The sequence below is a fragment of the Pipra filicauda genome, unplaced genomic scaffold (genome assembly GCF_003945595.2).
Source record: "Pipra filicauda isolate LSUMZ 115617 unplaced genomic scaffold, ASM394559v2 scaffold203_size1373443_pilon, whole genome shotgun sequence".
Taxonomy (NCBI): Eukaryota; Metazoa; Chordata; class Aves; order Passeriformes; family Pipridae; genus Pipra; species Pipra filicauda.
Genome location: NW_024104314.1, coordinates 7245 through 28155, shown reverse-complemented (window position 1 = coordinate 28155; position 20911 = coordinate 7245). Strand labels below are relative to the sequence as shown.

The 20911-nt window shown below is 44.9% G+C and overlaps 1 protein-coding gene and 1 long non-coding RNA gene across 3 annotated transcripts; one reads left to right on the top strand and one right to left on the bottom strand.

Annotated features, from left to right (window-relative positions):
• Positions 1 to 1019: 1019 nt before the first annotated feature.
• LOC113990109 lies at positions 1020 to 6620 on the bottom strand. Of its 2 annotated transcripts, none has more exons than XR_003541529.2 (2): positions 5645 to 6620; positions 1020 to 3522 (listed from the first exon to the last, which is right to left on the bottom strand). It is a non-coding gene; the product is annotated as an uncharacterized LOC113990109 (long non-coding RNA). The 2 variants fall into 2 exon arrangements; XR_003541528.2 differs by having other exon boundaries at positions 1020 to 3502; positions 5645 to 6614.
• Positions 6207 to 18946, top strand: MAF (MAF bZIP transcription factor). The gene is made up of 3 exons (XM_027725164.2): positions 6207 to 8277; positions 18567 to 18637; positions 18928 to 18946. Exons 1-2 carry the CDS (start codon positions 7193 to 7195, stop codon positions 18598 to 18600), a joined length of 1119 nt encoding a protein of 372 aa, XP_027580965.1. The 5' UTR covers positions 6207 to 7192; the 3' UTR covers positions 18601 to 18637; positions 18928 to 18946.
• The last annotated feature ends 1965 nt before the right edge of the window (positions 18947 to 20911 follow it).

Sequence of the window (20911 nt, the reverse complement as noted above, 5' to 3'; positions counted from 1 at the left end):
CCCCGAGATGGACAGGGACCAACAGAGGTCCTGCCCGGGGGTGCAGGGCTCGGAGCTCCCTCCTTGTCTGTGCCGCAGTCACCAGCCCTCCATCCATCTCCAAGTGTCCCTTCTTAGTGCTGCCGTGCAAAGTTTTTATGGCCCGATCCCTCTCCCCCTGCACGCCCCGGAGCCGTTTCTATCAGCGCCACCCGGGTGCACAGCGGGGGAAAAGCTGCCGCTTGGAATTGGCTTCGCTTTTACACCTCCCTCCCTGCGCCCAGAGTGACCCTCCCCGCACAGAGCTGCCAGAGCCGCGGGGCTCGACGCCAGCCCTCCTGTGTTATAATGAACCTTTTTAGGTCATGTAAGCCAAGAACCTTGGGCTGCTAAAGACCCCATCAGTTACTTAAAGCAGTTATCGTATTTTACTGTTTACAGGGAATAAGTCCAGAGCGTGGCGCTCAGCCCATCGCATGCAGCGCAGTTTATCACCAAAAATTAATGAGTTTGTGCCATCTCACACTTCAAGACATTAAATCACAGATTTGCTTAAAATTTACTGAAGTTCACAGGTTTTAATAAAGACCATCTCAACCTTCGCAGTTACACGTCAAAACATCATGTCAGAATCGTGCCCTCCTCACCACTTACTGAAGGATGATTTTAAGAAAGAGATAGCATATAAAAATCACTTATTTTTTCCTGCTGCCACTGCAACCATTCTTACTGTTGAAACAACTTAATGCAGAGTACAAAGGGAGAAAAGCAGCAATAATTTTTTCTGAGTTCAAATAGATACAAATGCAGCGTGCATATTACAGGACACCAGGAGGGCTCAGATACATAACATTAATGTAATCGCTTTATTCTCTTCCTTAACTAATGCTAGTTTTCTGCTTCTGTAGAGTTTTCAGATTAATTTGTGCAGGAGTTTTTACCAGGTTCTCCATTTACCCACTTCAGCTAAATTCAGAGCAAACACCACATTGTATAGCTGAACATGATCACCCAAGTTATAAATGATAAATCCCACCATAAAGCTTGATAAAAATCTTTATTGCCATTTCAGTTTTTATTTCTTTTAAATAAATAGGGTTTATAGCATCAAAAATGTCTTCATTGATTTTTACATTTGGGCAAAAGCTGTTCATGACAATTAGTAAACTAGGACATGCATCATGAAACAAGCACAGTGCAAATCTGGTGACACCAACCTTCAGCCACGTCTTAAGAGTCACTTGCAGCTTTTCAGTCGCACCTCTGTGCTGTCTTCCCTCGAGGTAGAGAAACTGCTTCTGGATCATACAAAGTTATTTGGAGTATTTCTAGCAATTTATGAACGTTATAAGAGAGCAATGAAAATATTCTGACTGCTAAAAAGCCGTCACTTCATTAGGACTCAGGGCAGACAGAGCAAACTCACGCACTCAGGTGTAGCATCGATGCTGCGTCTTCCACATAGTGACTGTCAGGCACTTCCAGGGGAATAAAATCGAAGCAGCTGCTAAAACCTCACAATTTCTAGAGCTAAAACACAAGCCCTCTTGGATTCAACACAAAAGCAACCAAGATGTGTGTTTAAGCCTGACTTTTCAAGCTACTTTTTTTCTAATATAGCAGTAGAAACTGTACAGACAAATGAAAATAGGTTGCATATTCAGGGTCTGTGCAGAATGGTCAAATAGGAGACTGTATAGGAAAATAAAACAATTTTTTTTCTCCCCTTTTACACAGTTTTGAAATGCAGCAAGTCTGGCGGATTCGGTAACACTAATACAAAACTGGAAAGTGAACAGAGAGGGGAAGCAAGTTTCATTAACAGAGAGAATTCTACATAAAATATACTGGAGCTGATGGAGGAAAGGAAGAGACAGCCAAGATGTTCAGCTGCAAGTGGAGTCCAATTTGATGCTCAGCGTGAGTTTAAAGGGAAGATTTTCTCAGCCTTAAAATAAAAGAGCAGTATTGGATGCGTATGGGGCAGAAAACTGTCGTCACAGAAATGGATTGTACCGGGCTCGCGAAAAGCGAGAGTGGCAAAAGTAGCTCATTTTGCTGTGCTACATTTATAGATGTGCTCATTTCAATGCTCCCAGGAGGACCAGCTTTATGCGTCCAGACAAAATTACACAGGCGTCCTACCACGCCATACCACGATGATAAACCTCGAGCGTAAAGGAGACCCACCACAGGTTTCCTGGGAATTTTGCCTCTGAATTTTGGGGAGCGGACCTGATTTCCTGCCAGCAGATCTATGCTTGCTTTCATTTCTTGTAGGATCAGCCCTCTGACATGAACAAATTGCTAACATCAAGGACCTGATCCTGCTTCCACTGAAATCAATACAAGTTTTGTCATTGGTTTCAATGGGATCAAGGATTCAATCCCACTGTTTTTGAAGTCAATAGGGTTGGGGTTTTCTCTGAATAAGCAAGGCTGTGTTAGTACTGCAGAATGGGCCTAAATTATATTGATTATTTGGATGTAAAACCAAGCATAAAAATAGGATTAAGTGAAAAAGGGAAATGTATGAGAAAGTGAGTGTAGAGCAGCATCCATTCATGGCATGCAGCGGGTCAGCAGGAGCAACACCAGAGCAAAGGCTGCAGTGGCACAGCACCAGTGAGAAAAGTCCATCGGAAAATACCGGGGGGAAGAAAGACAAAATTCACTGTGGAGAGCCTTTCTTCATCTGCTCCTTCTAAAGCAAACGTTTGAGTCACTCACCCTTTATTAAAAATAAACAAAACATTGACAGAAGAAATTATTGTCACATATACACACAGAGTAATTGATTCTGCTTCTTCACTGCTGCTTCTTTTCCCTCTTCTCAGATACGGGGTTGTTCTGTGTTTCTGCAACAACTACTGGCAAATCAGAATTTATTGTACATATGTTTGTGTTCCACTTAATAAAAAATATACTTATATTTTCAGATAAACTTTGTTAGTAATTCATGAGGTAAGTGACTATTTATGCTAATAAGGGAGAAATATATTCTCAAGCATTATGCATTACATAAATTTGAATGCAAAATGTTCAATTATGAAGTAAATACAGGTAATGCAAATAGTAAATTACATCCAATAAAAATATATAAAGAATGTGTCTTCAAAGAGAGAGAGGCTTTTATTTGCGTCTGTGAGTTGTTTAAAGAGAAAAGAATTAATAAATACTGAATTACTCTTATGATGATTTAGCTCATAATTCACCAATCCATAACGACTCCCAGTAATCAGACTGTTGTTTCATACCCTCCAATATAAGGCAGGACTGTTTCCTCAGCAATTTTATCCCTACCAGATTATCTCGTCTGATTCTATTAATTCTCTCCCATAAATCTGCTAACAGTGATATGTGATTTACTTACCCTGTTAACTGATCTGAAGACTGTTAAAAGGATTTATCTAGCACTGCACCTAGGAGCAGTTTATGCCTTATCACTCTGCTACTCCGAAGAAGTCTTTCTGAAATCAATTTGGCTGGTTTCGTAGTTAAATTCAGCGGACACTGTTTAGTTCTGCACCATAAAATAAGACACTAGATAAACAAAAGGAGCAGTAACTGTACTTAATGTGTTGGCCTTGATATGTGTTTAAGTTATAACAAATTACACCCTGAGTCCATATAACACAGAACCTGCACGTTCGTTTCTGCTCAGTCTCGTGTGTTGGGTATAGACACACACGCACGCACACTCCAGCGGTGGAAGTTCCTGCCTCAGCTGCTGGCGTGCTCAGCGCAGGCCGACCCCAGTGGATTTGGAGTTAATGTTTCACGTCCCCCCTGCACGATCTGTCAGAAAACTCTCCCACAATAAATATACATTAGTTTGGAGGCTTATGAACCAGGTCAGCGGCACACTGGGAGCAAGAAGGGCTCCACGGTACGTCGTCGAACAGAGATGCTTAAAAACAAGCCAGAGCAAGAGGCTGTGAGAGGGATGGTGGGGTTTTCCCTCTGCCTGGCTCAGGGCAGGATTGTTACAAACAGTGCTGGGAAAAAGGAGCAGTCTGAGGGAATTGGCCTGCGATAATTGTGGAAAAACTGAAGACTGAATAGCTCTAATTGAAATGAAAGTGTGTGATTGTTATGGAAGAAACACTGTTAATAGAGGACTGTAAATGTTTAGACACCCATTGTGAATAGCCAAATAATAAAGAAAAATACTACTAAAATGCGAATTATATAGTGTAGGGAGGAGAATGTTGCTTCTGAAGGTTATCCAAAAATTGCTAATAATCTTTTTTTCTCTGCTGTGCTGAACAGTAGAGACATTTTGGTGCAGCAGTTCTGTGTAACAATCACACAAGAACAATATTGTACAACTAATAATTTTACTCGCTGTTCTGGTAGGTCAGAGCTTCAATTAATTTGCAGCACTTGCTTACATTGGTATCAATTAAGAGACGGTCCCCATTAGCTCACACAATTTCATACTCTTTGTCTAGAGTTCAGAGTTTACTCAGGAAATTTACTCGTTTGCAAATGTAGCACTTTGAATCCTCACATCCAAACAAACTATTTTATGGGGCTGGAGCCTCATTTCCACAGCCTTCTACCACACGGGCAAGGGAAATACTACAACTGTACATTCTGAAATGCCATAACCTTTTCATTTAAAAATATTAGCACACATAAATGTCTCTCATAGGTGAGCATGTTAAGTGATATACAGTGCCACATTCATCTTGCTCTGGTAAAAAACAAATACAGGGAATTGGACTGTCCTGAGGGGATTTATGCTGTGAGCCTGGAAGTTCTGTTGATTCCAGCAAAGCGAAGAAATAGGAAAGCCAGCCCAAGTAGTTAACTTGTATTAACTTTGTCATGAATCGCAGTCTGTAAGATAAAGCCAGCAGATGTCCACGGCTCTGTGTGTGCGGGTGTGTTTTGGGACCGTGCAGAATTGTTATTTTAATTTTGTTAGAGATGTTGGTAGCATTTTTTTATCTTTACAGAATTGCCACTATGATCATTTCTAGATGCGGTTATCTTCCTAAATTTGCAGTATGCCCTACCCCTTTTAGCTGCCAGGAACAGTACATGCTGTATGACTTTCAGATGTTAGTACTGGCACTCACACTGATAATGGCATAGTCAGAAGATGTTATCCATTCGTAAATCCACTCGCCAAGTGCTATTTCCTAAGCAGAGATTCTTTGGCTATTGCAAATGATGATTTTCACAGTTGGTGAAAAATCACCCAGAGCCTTGCCCGCACCTACAGAGTGATACCCTGAGTGGGGTTATAAATAGCGAACACCGAGGGGGAAGGGACCGGGCATGGGGAGAAGGGAGGATTTGAAGTACAATGTTCAAGAAGCAGGTTTAATATATGACCAAGTGTCAGAAGTCAGGTTTCTGAGAATTACTTTTCAGATAAACAACTTTATAGCACCGCACTTAATCTTACTTACTAGAGACATCTCATTTATCACGGAATTACAAGTAACTTTAATTCTATCGATATTCCCATAAAGCCCGGTCGGAAAACCGAGACTGGCAGCCCGGGAGGCTGCGGGTCTCCCCGGCCCCGCGGCGGGTGCAGCCGGGACCGGGCGGGACCGCGGCGGCTGCGGAGGCGGCGCCGCCCCGACGGGGGGCCCGTCCCGTCCCGTCCTGTCCCGTCCCCGCGCTGGCCCGGCCGCTCGGCACTGACCTGTGGACGAGAGATGGCGCTGTCGAGGTTCGAACCGAAGCCGCTCCGCTCCTCTCCAGCCGCTGCCGCTCCACGGCCCCCGGCCCGGCCCCAGCCCCCTCCCGGAGGGGAAAGGGGGACAGGAGGGAGGGGGTGAGGTGGGGGGTGATGAGGAGACGAAAGTAAATACAATTAGTTCTAAATGTATTAAATTAATTAGCCCGGGCAGGCAAGCCGAGTGCGGCGCCGGGAGAGGTGTGGGGGGGAGCGGCGCGGGTCTTGCAAACTTGCGGGGCTCTCGCACCTCCGGGCGGGCTGGGGAGGGGAACGGAGGGATCGATGCCCCGTCCCCCTACCGAAATAATCAATAAGTGCGCGGGGCGCTGCGGGGGAGCGGAGCGATGGCCCGCGGCCGGCACGGGGGAAGGGCCGCCCGCCCGCTCGCAGGTACCGGCGCCGGGCACGGCGGAACCCGCTCTGCCCCCGCGCCGCCCGCTCCCCCCCGGGCGCTGCCGGGTTCCCCTTGGGCCGCCGCGCCCGGCGCTCCCCCTTCCTCCCTCCTCCCGGCCGGCCGGAGCTCCCCCGCGCCCTCGGGTGCCGGTGCGGGCGGGCAGGGGCAGCTCCCGGGCACTCCGCCCCGGGGCAGGGCGCTCGCCCGGTGCGGCGCGGGAGGAGCGGCCCGGCGGGTGCCCCGTCCCGTGCCGAGCCGTGCCCAGGCGCGGCCCCGGCGGCCAGGAGGGGGTTAAGCGGGCGCTGACAGTCAGCTGAGCCCTGACTGACAGCCCGGAAAGTTTCCCTGTCGCTATACTCCTATGCTAATGAGCCCGGGCGGCGGGCGCCCATTGGCCCAGCCCCGAGCCCGTGTCCCGTGTGACGTCAGGGGCGCTATAAAACCCCGCAATGCTTTAAACTCTCCTGCCGGATCAAACCTTTAAATATTTTTCATCTTCTTGCTGTAGCTTTGAGGCCGACTTGTTGTGTTGTTTTTTTTTTTTTTCTCTCTCTCTCCTTTTTTTTTTTTTTTTGTTTTTAACTCTTCTAATTATTGTTATTATTATTTTGGTTGCGATACAGACTGATTTTTTTTTAAATTTTTTTTCGCCTTTGCTCTCTCTCCCTCCTCCCTCCCCCGATGAACCTCTCTCTTCGCTCTGCACTTTGCACGAGAGAGCCCAGAGGAAAGGCACCATGAAGTGTTAAAAATAACAAAACAAAACAACAACAACAAATTTACTCGCAACAACACCAGCTAACACTTCCAGCTGCGGTTCGCGAGCTGCGAAAGAGAGCGAGAGGAGAGAGAGAAGGGAGGGAGAGAGGAGGAAAAAAAAAAAACCCTCTATGCAAAAGGCGAATAGCGAGAGCCCCGCGCTCTGATGCATCAGCGGAGCCTCTGCGAGGGATAACGCGGAGCGGGAGCGGAGCCGCCGGGGCGGACCGGAGCGGAGGCAGAGCAGGAGAGCGGAGCGGAGCTCGCCAAAAATCAAGCTGGCTCACCCGGTGGCGACTCAGAGCAGCCCCCTCGCTCCCGGAGCGCACCCTTTCTGGAGGACTCTCGGCAGCAAAAGGATGGCATCAGAGCTGGCGATGAGCAGCTCCGACCTGCCCACCAGTCCCCTGGCCATGGAATATGTTAATGACTTCGATCTGATGAAGTTTGAAGTGAAAAAGGAGCCGGTGGAGACCGATCGCATTATCAGCCAGTGCGGCCGCCTGATCGCCGGGGGATCGCTCTCCTCCACCCCGATGAGCACGCCCTGCAGCTCCGTGCCCCCGTCCCCCAGCTTCTCGGCGCCCAGCCCCGGCTCCGGCTCCGACCAGAAGACCCACCTGGAAGACTACTACTGGATGACGGGGTACCCGCAGCAGCTCAACCCGGAGGCGCTGGGCTTCAGCCCCGAGGACGCGGTGGAGGCGCTGATCAACAGCAGCCACCACCCGCTGCCCGGCGCCTTCGATGGCTATGCTAGAGGGCAGCAGCTGGCCGCGGCCGCCGGCGGCTCCGTGCCGGCCGAGGAGATGGGCTCGGCGGCCGCCGTGGTGTCGGCGGTGATCGCCGCGGCGGCGGCGCAGGGCGGCGCGCCCCACTACCACCACCACCACCACCACCCGCACCACGGCGGCGGCGGCGGCGGCGGCGGCGGCGGCGGGCACCCCCACGCCGCGGCGCCGGGCAGCGCGCCGCCCTCCTCCGCCTCCTCGGCCGCCGGCTCCGGCTCCGGCGGCGGCGGCGGCGGCGGCGGCGCCGGGGGGCTGCACCACCCGCACCACGGCGGCGGCGGCGGCGGCGGCGGCGGCCTCCACTTCGACGACCGCTTCTCCGACGAGCAGCTGGTGACCATGTCGGTGCGGGAGCTGAACCGGCAGCTGCGGGGCGTCAGCAAGGAAGAGGTGATCCGGCTGAAGCAGAAGAGGAGGACCCTCAAAAACAGGGGCTATGCCCAGTCCTGCCGCTTCAAGAGGGTCCAGCAGCGGCACGTCCTGGAGTCGGAGAAGAACCAGCTGCTGCAGCAAGTGGAGCACCTAAAGCAGGAGATCTCCAGGCTGGTCCGGGAGAGGGACGCCTACAAGGAAAAGTACGAGAAGCTGGTCAGCAATGGCTTCAGAGAAAACGGATCCAGCAGCGACAACCCTTCCTCTCCAGAGTTTTTCATGTGAGTTCCCACAGCCTTGCCACCTTAACTAAAAGTTCTCCGTGTGAGTTGTTGTTGGGGGCTTTGCTAGAGCCACAACCCCGCTTGCCACCTTCTATTACTTTTTTTTTTAAAAAAAAAAAAAAAAACAAACTCAATTTTAAAACAAAGTTGTTTTTTGGGTTGATTTCTGTTGTTTTTTGTTTTTTTTTCTTTTTTAAGGTGGGCTGGCTCCGTGTTGGCCAACCTAAAGTTCTACATGAGTTTCCTTTCTGTTTATTATTATTATTATTATTTTTTATTTTTGTGGGGGCTTGCTGTTGTGTTTTTTTTTTAATTTGAAAGATTCAACTCGCCACCAACTCAGTTCTTCATATGAAGCTTGCTCTTCTTTGAAACCTGCCATCCACATTATATATATATATTTTTAAGTTCATGAGGGTTTTTTTTCTTTTGAGCTTGCTGTGTCCAAAAAGTCATATTTTTTTTTTTGCCATCCTGAGTTCTTCATATGAGATTTGAGCTTTGCAAAAAGAAAAATAAAATAAAAAAATAAAAAAAAAAACAAACAAAAAAATAAAAAATATACAAAAAACAATGTGAAATTTTTAGACTCCAGCTTGCTGAGTTCCATCAGTTTTTAGCGTTGTTGTGCAAAACTAGAGATATGCCTAGATCAACCTGCCAAAATCAAGCCTGCATCAACCTTCGGTGTGTTCATGTGAGTTTTGGCCTTAATCTGCCAAACGTGAGACTTTAGTCTGCCATTAGAATCCCATACTCATCTCATGCATTACGCTTGCTATTTTGTCTTAGCAACAATGAACTATAACTGTTTCAAAAGACTATGAAAAAGAGACATTATATTAATAAAAAACCCTGCATGCTGGTCATGTACGGTATAATTATTTTTTTTTTCTTTTGCTTGGAAATGGACTTTTGGAGACTATTATGGCATGGCATTCATCCTTTTGTTTTATTGCCTCATCACTTTTTTGGGTTGAAAGCAAAAAAGTGCAACCTTTGATCTTCCTCCTCCTCTTCCTCCCCATTAAAGTTTGCATCTGCTCTAAAACTGCTTTGAGTTACTCAAAACTTCAGACTTCCTTTTAAATGCACTGAAGCATTCCCTCTCAAAAAACCTGCCAGAATGGATTTTGATAACCTAATGTGGCAAAAAAAAGTACTAAAAAAAAAAACAAACACAGAAAGAACTTTGGAAAGGTGTTCAAAAACAGAAGTCACATCCCACTTGGGGGGGACATTGAAACCATGCTGTTGCCTAAAAACAGTCTAAAATTAATTTTAAGTGATCTGCCCCATTTTTTTTTCCTTTTGCATTTGGTCATTGTCAAATGTGGAATGCTCTGGGTTCCTAGTATATAATTTAATTCTAGTTTCTGTCATCTGTTAGCCCAGTTAAAATGTATGCTACAGATAAAGGAATGTTATAGATAAATTCGAAAGAGTTAGGTCTGTTTAGATGTAGATTTTTTTTTTAAAGATTGATGCACTAAATTGTTTACTGTCGTGATGTAAAGGGGGGTAGAATTTGCAACGGGACTGTTTTAAAAAGTAGTTTATGCAGCATGTGCTTGCAACTTAAATATAAGTTGGGTATATGTAGTCCTTGCTATACCACTGACTGTATTTGAAAACCAAAGTATTAAAAGGGGGAGGCACCCCTGTTTATATCTATAGGGGTATTTTACATTAAAAATGTATGGGTTGTTTTTTTTTTTTTTTTTCAAAATTGAAGTATTTGGGACTGAATTGCACTAAGATATAACCTGCAAGCATATAATACAAAAACAACAAAAAAAAATTACGAACCTGTTTAGAACGCTAATACAATTTATGCAGTTATAAAGATGGCATTACTGCACAGTTTTAAAATGATGCAGATTTTTTTACAGTTGTATTGTGGTGCAGAACTGGATTTTCTGTAACTTCAAAAATTCCACAGTTTTAAAGGCAATAATCAGTAAATTTTATTTTCAGGGACTGATATCCTGTCTTTTAAAAAAAAAAATGGAAAGTAAATCTTACCACAATAAATATAAAAAAATCTTGTCAGTTACTTTTTCTTTTACATATTTTGCTGTGCAAAATTGTTTTATATCTTGAGTTACTAACTAACCACGTGTGATGTTCCTATGTGCTTTTCTTTCATTTTCAACTCTATGGTTATATCAAAAGAGAGAATAATCTACAATAATAAACTGCATTTTTTTGATTCCGTACTCAGTTTCTTAGTCTGTAGTTTAAAGTTCAATAACTCCGAGCGCAGCACTTCAGCGTGCTGCCTGCCGAAGGGGCGATGCTGATCCAAGAGCTGGGCTCAATAACCAGGAGGGCAGAAGGAAAAGGATAGCTTTGTGTAAAATGGACAATTGTCACCTGCTAGAAATCAAGTTGTTCTTTCAGGCAGTTGAAAAACGTGAGCTTTCAGGTGCTGCTTCTGACTTCTCAGTAGTGCAGTGAGCTCAGTTTCAGTGACTCAGATCATCCCACCAAGTTTTAGGAGATCTCAAAGGGGAGGTCTGCTTAAAAACCTGATGACATGATATGGCCCTGTATTTTGATTGTTTTATGATGGAGTGAAATGAAAGGGAAGACTTCACATCCTCTTATCATCTGATCCCAGCTAAGCATACCTGTTTCTAGTAAGAGATGACACCACATCAGGCATGGCTTGTCACAGAACCACTTAATGCTAGATCGCAAGATTTCTTGACATTTTGGTCCATACTGCCTCCTTTTTTTCTGTTCTTTGCTTTTTTACCCCTCTTTTTTGTTTTGTTTGCCCTGTGGGTTTTTCTTTTTTCTTTTTTTTTTTTTTTTTTTTTTTGTTTTGTTTGGGGTTTGGTGTTTTTTTTTTTTTTGGGGGTTTTTTTTTTGGTTTTTTTTGCTACAGGCCTTGGAAAGCCCAGAGAGAGCTAAGGAGCAGAAAAAAAAAAAAAAAATCCAAAGGACTTCCTCCAACTTTTGAGAGTTATTTGTTCTAAACAATCAATCCCAAAGGTTAATGTGCTAGAAACATTCAGGTCTCTGAGCGATCCTCTCTTCACTGCAGTTCTCCATGTCAAAGGGCATTTTGACATGAAAGGCTCCTCAAACTCTTGACCCAGTTTGTTTAAAGCCACCTTTCCCTGAGAGCCTCCAGTGTCCATTCGCAGAGTCCGCTCCTGCTCTTGGAATGGGATTATCTGCCCAGTTTATGTGAGAGGCAGAGGCCTCTCCAAAGGATGCTCCAGCCTCTCCAGGACGGGGCGTTTATCTCCAGACCCAGGCTCATAAACCCAACTTTTTTTTTTTTCCCCTTTGTATTTTTTACCCCCTGCTGTTGATGCAACTCTTTCCCAGCTGTGAGGTCATCCCTCCTGGGTGCTGGTGGCACTGAAGGGAGAGAACCTGTTGCCGTTCCTCTGTCCAGCTGGTCCAGCCGCTGTTGAGGGTCGAGGTGCCAAGGTTGAGGTGAGGCTCTGAGCCCCCCTGCAGCACCTGCACCCACAAGAGCCTGTGTCAGTGGGCACTGGGTGCTGCTGGAGGTCAGTCTTTTCCTGCTGAGGTCCCTTTGGAGGGGATGGACACCGGCCTCTCTGTTGGTAACAGCAGGTGTTGGTGGCTGTGGTCCCCGATGCCGATGCTGTGTCTCACCCCTCCCCAGCGCCGGGGCACCAACCTGCCCTTTGGCATCTGACCTGCTGTTGCACCAGGGTTTGAGTAATGGTTCAAGCTCCAGATTCTGGTTAATTTGAGTTCCATTTTCTAGTTAATGTGTAATCTGTGGGTAAACTGGTTGCTATTGGCCGGGCAGGGAATTATCTCCTCTCATAAAGACAAGGCTGCTCATTATTTTGTCTCCCACCTCCCGTTCCCTGACTGAGCCTTTACCAATGCCCAGGTTTTTTCACAGGGGCTCACTTAGAAGCTTTACTGCTGCCCTTGCTGAGAGCTCCCAAAGGAGCCCTGTCCTAAGGAAGGGAAGGGACAAGGCCTGTCCTCAGCAAAGCCCCCGCTGAAGCAGCGCTGCAGCTCCCGAGGGAGCACGGAGCCCAAAGCCGTCCAGAGCAGGACCCACTTTTGGTCCAGCCTCATCCCTCCACTCCCCTGTCACTTTGGGCTTCCTTACAGGCAAATTCAGGAGCAAGCAATAGGGTTTTAGAAGTATTGTGAATTGACTGAGTAGTGAAGATCAAGGAGAGCACTTCTGCCTCCCTGAAGTATCTTCTTTCTTGGAGGAAAAAAAGAAAAAGCACCCTATTTAAACAGTGATAAGAGAAACCCTTCCTAGAAACAGACTTCCAAGAATAGGGAGCAAAAGGGAAAATTCCCATCACACACTCAAATTGAGAGGGAAAAAAGGCTTTCTCCCAGTCTGGCGTCATTACAACAATCTTGTGCTGCAAATTAAAAAACAAAGAAAAAAAATGCAACCTTCCTTAGGCTGCACTTGAATTTCTGCCTGAAACACGCCAACTGGCCAGCTGAAGGGGGGAAAAAAATAGGTGCACATTTTAATATTCACTAAAGTGAAGTGAGTATTGGGGTTCTGTGTATGAATCATTGCAGGGGAGCGCCCACCTTTGCCGCAGGACTGCTTGCTGAGGACTAATTGGAACCGCTCTGCTCTGAATAACCTACATTCATTAATCACCCCTTGCTTGACTCTGGCCTCAATCCTGCTCCCATTGAACTCGAAGGTACAATCCCTGGGGATTTCAAAGGAGAGCAGGATCCTACTCTTCTCCCACAGGTACCTCTCTGGCTAAAGCAGGGGGAGTGCTGCCCGAGCCAGGCAATCGTGTGTCAGAAGGTGTGCATGGTCTCAATCTCCCCATCCTCTTTTTCCCAGAGTCCTATAGTGCTTTCCCATTTATTAACTACATTACAAAGAACTTTCATGTGACCGGTGCTGGGAGATACGTGCACAGAGAGCAGTCCTTTGCTGGCTGGGGATGGTGTGCAACTGTGGTGCAGCCCCTCTTCCCTCCCCAGCCCACCTTGCCCTTAAGAATTTTTTATTTCCTCCCCTAAAATGAAACACAAACCTCTGCCCAACCTCTGGGTTTCTGCTGAGCAGAGTCCAAGAGTATAGTTTTGTTTTTGCTGCAGCATTTTCCCTGCCCGAGAAATGTCATCCTGGACTGCATCCTAAAAGAAAGAGGGTGGAAGGGAGGGAAATACCCCAGTCACACCAGTGTATATTTATTTCTTGAACAATTTCTCACTAGGCACTGTGGTGAGAAATGCCTGTTTGCAAACAGAGCGGGGACAGTTTCTATTTATTAGAAAGCCGCCTTCACCCTTTTAAAACAAAAATGCCAGCGCTGAATCAAAATGTCACTTGAAAACTCCCCCTCCGAAACATGGCAGCAAATTTTCAGTTTAAAAAATGAACTTTCCCAGCTCTTTTTTTCCTTTCCCTTCCGAAAGCTTTTGTGCAGCTGTTTCCTCCCCCTCCCTCTGCGTAGTGTGTAGGAAGTTCTTGATCTAGAATCATTCATAATTTTAATACCAATTTCTATTTGACATAATATACTAATATCAGATAGAGAGTGTAGCTGCTTCCTGGATTTAGGGAGGAAATGATGCATATATCAGAATTATCTGCTCAGATGCCAGAACTACATTGGTGTCATTTCAGCATGTGCTGCATTGAAAGGAAATCCTCTATATTTATTACTCCGATCATCAGAGGAGCTAAATGGACCCACTGTTTCTGACACCTGTTCAGATGGCTGAATTTAAAATTTCACGCAGGAAAAAAAAAATAATCCTACATACTTCAATGTTAGGAATTAAGATTTTTTAATAAACTTGTTTCCCTCCCTCTTTCCGAATCGCTGTGTTGTGAGCGGCTGCCATGACGCTTGGCCATTCCAGGGGTAGCTATGGAGAGTGGGATAGATTTTGTTTGCTCAGCTCAGACAAAAACCAATCCTGCTTATACGCACACACGCACACTGCCTGTAACCAAATGCTTCAAAGATCTGTTTTAAGTGCAGGTCTCAGTGTGAATAACACGATGTAGCACAACCCCAGAATGTGGCAGAGGTGAGCGGCTATTGAGACAATTTGTCTTTTTGGGAGGGAGCTGAGCATTCAACCACTTCATAATTTTAAGGCTCCTCTAATGAATTTTTTCAGGCACAGCAGGTACAAATCAATAGATTAAAATAGTGTACACTCTGCCGCATCTAATTCTTGACTGCCTGAAATTGCGGGGGAGGACCGAGAATAACATTTGTCACTCTGAGGGCTGAGTGCATTCAGATATGTGAGCTCTAAGCCAACACAATGCAAAAATAGTCCAGGATGTGAATTAACTTTTCAAGTGAAAAGCAAAAGGCCAGGGATCTGCGAGGCTGTAGCTGGCAGACAGGCAGCTCCATCCCCAGCTATCTACCACCGTTATCAGGTTGACCCGGCACAGTGTGGCAATGTGTAAGTACCCTCAGTGCCCACTGCCTGTATTTCACTGCTCTCTGAAATGATAATTTTCTTTCACTATTGCTGTACCCAGTTTTTTCCCCCCGAAGTCTGGCTTTTAAACCTGTGCCACTTCGATGACAGTGAAGTGTGCGGGCCTGTAGCCGTGGTGCAGTGAGTGACGAGGACGGAGCTTGCCTTGCTTGGTTTGAATCCCTGTGGACTTTGTGACATGATTTTCTTTTTCTTATTATCATTGTAACTATTTTTTAATGCATCTCTATACCACATCTTGTATGGAGGGAATCAAAGCCAGAGCAGAACTTTGCTAGAAGTGGTCTTTCTCCACCACGCAGAAAGAAAAGCCCCAGTAAATAGCAAATCGAGCAGTGTCCTCAAGTTTCCAACGGGGGTAGAGGATGGAGTGTCCCTGCGTGCTGCTCTCATTTGTTAGTTCATAGAGATCCACAAACCTGAGCAACGTTTTCCCAGCTTGTCCCTGATACAGCAGAGATGCCGAAGGTTGGAGGTGGAGGCGTCTCCCTGACCCTGACCCTCAGACCCTGGGGTTCGGTGTTAAACGTGGGTGTCCCCGAGGGCTGCAGGGTGTCGGGACAGTGTGGTGTGGGGTGTGGCTGAGTACCCACACACCTTTGCTGCCTTGCCGCCAGCCCGGCAACCACCTCGGCCGGGGGAGCAGCAGGATTTGGGAGGGTTTTGGCGGATTTTCACGTCCCTGCTTCCAGCAGCACGAGAATGACCCTGGCTGGGGCTGTCTTACAAGGATGCAACTCCCCTCTTCCCTGAGGAGCTGCCTACCGGGGCCGCGGCCGGCGGGGGTCTCTGGGGGGCTGCCGGACTCTCTGGCAGGGTCGCCACGTCGGGGGGCCCGGGCACGGCCCTCCCCCGGGCCCGTGGGCTGGAGGGGCTGCCCAGCCCCGGGGTCCCACCACGGCCAGGGCGGGCCGGGAGGGGCGAGAAGGTGAGGGCCGCATCGTCTGTTTGTTTGCTTGCTTGTTTGTTTGTCTCTAAAACCCATCCCTGGAACAAAAGGGGAGTCTGGGCGGAACTATGGATCCGTCCGTCCGCGCATCCAGAGCGGTGTGTCACCCGGCGGCTCCCGCGGGCTGCCCGGCCCTAGGTATGTCCACAGAGCACTTCCCTCGCGTTTGGTCACACTATTTTCTTTTTTTCTTTTCTTTTCTTTTCTTTTCTATTTTCCTTTCCTTTCCTTTCCTTTCCTTTCCTTTCCTTTCCTTTCCTTTCCTTTCCTTTCCTTTCCTTTCCTTTCCTTTCCTTTCCTTTCCTTTCCTTTCCTTTCCTTTCCTTTCCTTTCCTTTCCTTTCCTTTCCTTTCCTTTCTTCCTTATTTTTCTTTTTTCTTCTTCTTTTTATTTTTATTTTTCGTTTTTCTTTCCCTTTTCTTCTTTCTTTTTTCTTTTTCTTTTCCTTTTCCTTTTTCTTTTCTTTCCCTTTTTCTTTCCCTTTTTCTTTCCCTTTTCCTTTCTTTTCATTTCCCTTTTCTTTCTTTTCATTTCCCTTTTTCTTTTCCTTTCTTTTTCTTTCCTTCTTCTTCCTTTCTTTTCCTTACATTTTTCCCTTTCCTTCCTTTCTTTTTCCTTTACATCTGTGCTCATACAGAGACTAATCTAAACCCCACTGCAACCAAAGGGAGCTTTTTAAATGACATTTTGGATCAGGCCCTGATATCTCTGCAGGGAGCAGGAATGGGAGCAGGCAGGATTTACATTTCATGGCTTTTAAAGAATCTGAAGTACGGTCAGCGGCGTTTGCCGAGGCTGAGTTTCACAAGTCTATGTGGATGTACCTCGGAATGTGTGTATGATTAACTTAAAGCCCTTTTCTGTAAGAAAGCAGGCAGATTCACTTTCCAGAGGCTGAACCCTGCTTCTCCAATTTTGAGACGAAAGTTCTTGCCAAGGCCTTGGCAGAGGACTGTCGCTGCTAGAGGGGATGGGGGTGGGATCAGGGTATTTGTTGGTATCAGCTTCTGAAGCTGAGGTGTCTCCACTGCAGACAGCTCCTGCTCTCTCAAGCACATAAAGCTGTGACAGTACATCATCGGTGACGATAAAAACGAGCCCGAAAGTGAACCAAACAAGACCTAGTATTTTTTTCTCTCCCCCCCCAATCCTCCTCCCGACTTAACTGCTTCCAAATTCCCTGATGGAAGCATTTTAATATGTAGGAAGAGCTGCTGGAGCCTGCAGTGCGATTCAGTGTTCTGTGGTGTGGGATGAACAGATTTTCCTTTCCGTAGGGTTTCCTCCTGCAAAGTCATTGTAGAAGAGGGAATACTGTAAGATTAAATCTGTTTAAAATACTATATTCATGTCACACCAGATACAGTCTCCAGACTGTGCACAGTCTTTCAGCTTCCTTTATTGTGAAATCCTTTTAAAATAGCACAGTTTAGAGTAGAAAACTTATTGAAGTATAACTGTCTTACACCAACTCTGTCAGATAAAATGAAGGAAAGTGATCAGACTTCTTAAATGAATAAATCTGCTTAGTGTCTCTGGCTGCCTTCACACTCTCTTACTGTCTTTGACTGCTTCCTTATTAATAAATTGATAGTTAAATAAAGCTGCTAAATGAATCAATGCTCCTTGCCAGTGGAAGAGAGTTGGTGCTTCCCCTTCCAGCTCTGCTGTGCTGTGTCTGAATGGTTGTGGGTTTAGGGCCAGGATGGTCACAGCAAAGACTAAAAGCAGGTTGACCACATCGCTTTCTGGATGCTCCTCAGGTGTGAGGCTGGAGTACCTGTTCCTCTCGGCCCCGTGCATTAATAACAGGATGAATTAACCGATTGGCATGAAAGGAGAGGTCGTCCTGAGGAAAATGACACCAAAGGTCCATGGGAGTCATTTGCTTTTAGAGATCCCGGGCCAGGTGCCAAGTATTGCATTTATGGAAGCACGGTCCCCTTTCTCAAAAAAAAAAAAAAAAAAGAGAGAGAAGAAAAAGAAGGAAAGAAAGAAAGAAAGAAAGAAAACCAAAACAAACAAAAAAGCCCATGCCACTGACTTTTGTTTTCAGAGCTGATCTGGAATCAAAAGGCTGGAAAAGCACCTATAGTTCATCTTGCCTATTTTTTTTATTCAAGTCAATCAGACTTGTGGTCTATTCTTGCTCTGATTATGCTGCACAGTTACAATAAATGGACGAAGCTGAAGCATTCCTGCAGGCAGTTTATAGAAAATATATGTATATGCCTGTGTATGCACACTCAGGGAGAGAAAGTTGACAGTAAGGGACACAACCAAATATCCATATTTAAGAAATGTGAATTGACTTGCTGACTTATCTCACTTATTGTACAAAGATTCACTCTATGCTGAAATTTTTTTTAAATTAGATTTTAAATATGTGTTGACAGGATGAATTTGTACAGTGTGAGTAACTGCAGGGAGAAATGACAGCTCTACTTTTGTTATTAAACTACTGTCTGGAAAATAATGGAGTGTGTACAAAAATTGATTATTATTTGCCAATTACATTATTGCAGCTAATAATGATCATTAAGAAAGAAATCCAGAAAGCTACATGCTTTTGTGTCTTAGAAGCTGATATTCACTGGTGAACCAGAAATACATGTTTTTAAGGTAATTTGTCAGTAAGAATCTCCTGTTATTAATGTGAATACTAGATGTGTGAGCTAGAAATGTTTCACTTCAAACTGTGTTCATTTCTTCTGCACTCAGAGTTAATAAACAGTGCAAGAGACTTTCTAAATTTAATTTAGATTTGCATATAAAAGGTCCTATTCTGTACCATAGTGGCACAAAAGACAGGCTTTGCAATGTTAAATATTCCTTTTAATAACGGTTTATTTTAATATATTTACTAAATTAGGTACCCGAGAGAATCATCTACAACGGTGATGTGAAAATCCCTGTCACCTGAGGTCAAAAAAAAAAAAAAAGGTATGTTTTCATTTTCATTAGCAATTTGACATATTTCAGCAGGGGTGGTAATTTTGCTGCTTTGTTTTCTGCTGCTAAGATGGTGCTTTTTGCTCCAGCCCCAGGGAGCCGGTGACAGGCTGTGGTGCAGTTTTCCTGGGCTTTTGGGTGAGACTGACTTTCAGGTGCCTACAAGAAACCGTTTGCAATGATGGGGCTTTGTACTTTTGTCAGCCAGGCAGCTCTCCCGTGTCCCACAACTCATATATAATCCTTTGCAAATGTTTTCTTTCTTTTTCTTCAAATGCTAGCGTTCAGACATCAGCTACGGGGATTAAGGATGGGTCTTCTGAAGATCTCCCTCAGATCTCGATGAAAATCATGAGTCTGTGTTAGACAACTTCAGTACTTACAAATTACAATAGAGTTTAATTCACAGCACTGCTTTCCTCTGGAAATTCATGTTCATTCAGTCTGTCAACATTGACTGAAAAATATGCCGCTAATGAAAATGTGGGAATTAAAACTTTCAATCCCTTCCCCTGCTGGACTCAAAGAGGCACTTTATTTTTTTTTTTCCCGTGGAATCTGATTTTTATTGACCTTGACTATAAAAATACTAAGTGGGTTAAATGAGCACCAAGGTTGCAATGACAGATTCCTGTGTGAATTTTTTTTATGAAACCTCCTATTTTAGTTAAGAACACAGGCTGCCGTGCAGCCTGCCGAGCTTTGATCGATGGTTAAGTGCTATTAGAAAACAGCTGAATTTTATTAACTCATGGAATCAGGCTTGTCTAAGTAATAGATTTATTTTTTTATTTTTAAAAGAAATGTAAATAATAAAATAATAGATTTATTTTCTATTCTTAAAAATAAATTTAAATAATAGATTTATTATTTAAAATTTAAATGCAGACGGGGAAGATGTAATTGGTGCTCTAAACTCTAAAATAAATAGCACTGAGAGGAGTTTTTCAGGGTGTATGGGCTGCAGGAATAAGTTTCTCAAGGAGCACCAGAAGAGCTTCATTTTGAGCCTGATGCTCCTCTCACTTCCTCAAGGAACACCCTGGGTAGGGTTTTGTCTTAATTGCATGTTTTTTTCTGTATTTCACAATTGTAAATGAGAGGGAAACCAGACCATTTGTGTTTTTGGGTTTTTTTTGTGAAAACTTAAAGTGCAATATGCTTTTTGCAAGGACAGAACCAAGTCACGATTCAGCTCAAGTAAATACACGAAGCGTGTATTTTCCTTGCAAAGGTGCAGCACATATTCCGTCACCTTGTTCCTAGTGTAACATTTCTAATTTCAATAATCCCATAGGAAAACGTTCGTGTTTCCTGCAATTTATATATATATGACTATTAGGTTTATATAAATCAGTGATACATATTCTTCTTATCAATATAATAAAGAAGAAAAGCTTGTGAACACTTGTGATCTCAGGACTTGCTTAGCCTGCTGTTCTCCAGGACAATTCCTTGAACCTTCCTCCATTATTTTGTGGTTACGTTTTCACATATTAGAGAAAAAAAATCCAAACCAACCAGCAGCAAAATCCATTACTTTTAAGCAAATAGCTCTTGAGTCTCGGAAGAGTTAACAAACTTTTATGGCAAGGTTCAGACAGTTCTGACCCCTATGGTAATATTTCATCTAAGGTAACTGTTGGGAGAGAAATCAAATTTCAGCTGTGAACATGATTGACAGGTGAAAGCAAGAGAGAGAAAGACATCTGGTCAGATGGGGAATTTGGGAAGGAGAAGGACAATTCAGGGAAGTGTCTCTGCAATATTAGGAATAATAAGCTTAGATATGAAAACTCCGATCCTCCACTGTCTGGAGGTGCACTCACTTGATATTCACGGAGGCATTTTGGTTGGGGGGAATTTAAGACTGTACATTTGTAGCAGTGGCCAGCAGTTTCCATGATCTAACTTCCTAACTTGGCTTCTTTGAAGGAGTTGTGTTATTTCTGGCATACTTTTAGCATTTCAAGGCGATTCGTTTTGTGAGTGTGACTGGAATGTTTGGTGGTTGCTGGTTAAGAGGTTCTCACCGTCAGGTCTCTGGCAGGTCAGGTGGCAGCAGGGTTGGTGGAGGTCAGGTGGTGGTGTCATGTCATGTCCTCCAGCCTGGTGGGATCACTGGGAGTTTTCAGAGTAAGCACTGCAGGACAAAGGTTGTGTTTATGAAATACTGTTACACCAGCAACAAAATTCGTTGCTACCCCATAAAATACCGCGAAGGGGACATTGTGGTATTTTACAAAGCAACTGTTATTTTCCAAA

Bases quoted from the DNA above. Each gene is read 5' to 3' on its own strand.
- MAF (XM_027725164.2), top strand. From the start codon at position 7,193: ATGGCATCAGAGCTGGCGATGAGCAGCTCCGACCTGCCCACCAGTCCC. The intron at 8,278-18,566 runs GTGAGTTCCCAC...TTACTAAATTAG, and splicing joins TCCTCTCCAGAGTTTTTCAT to GTACCCGAGAGAATCATCTA.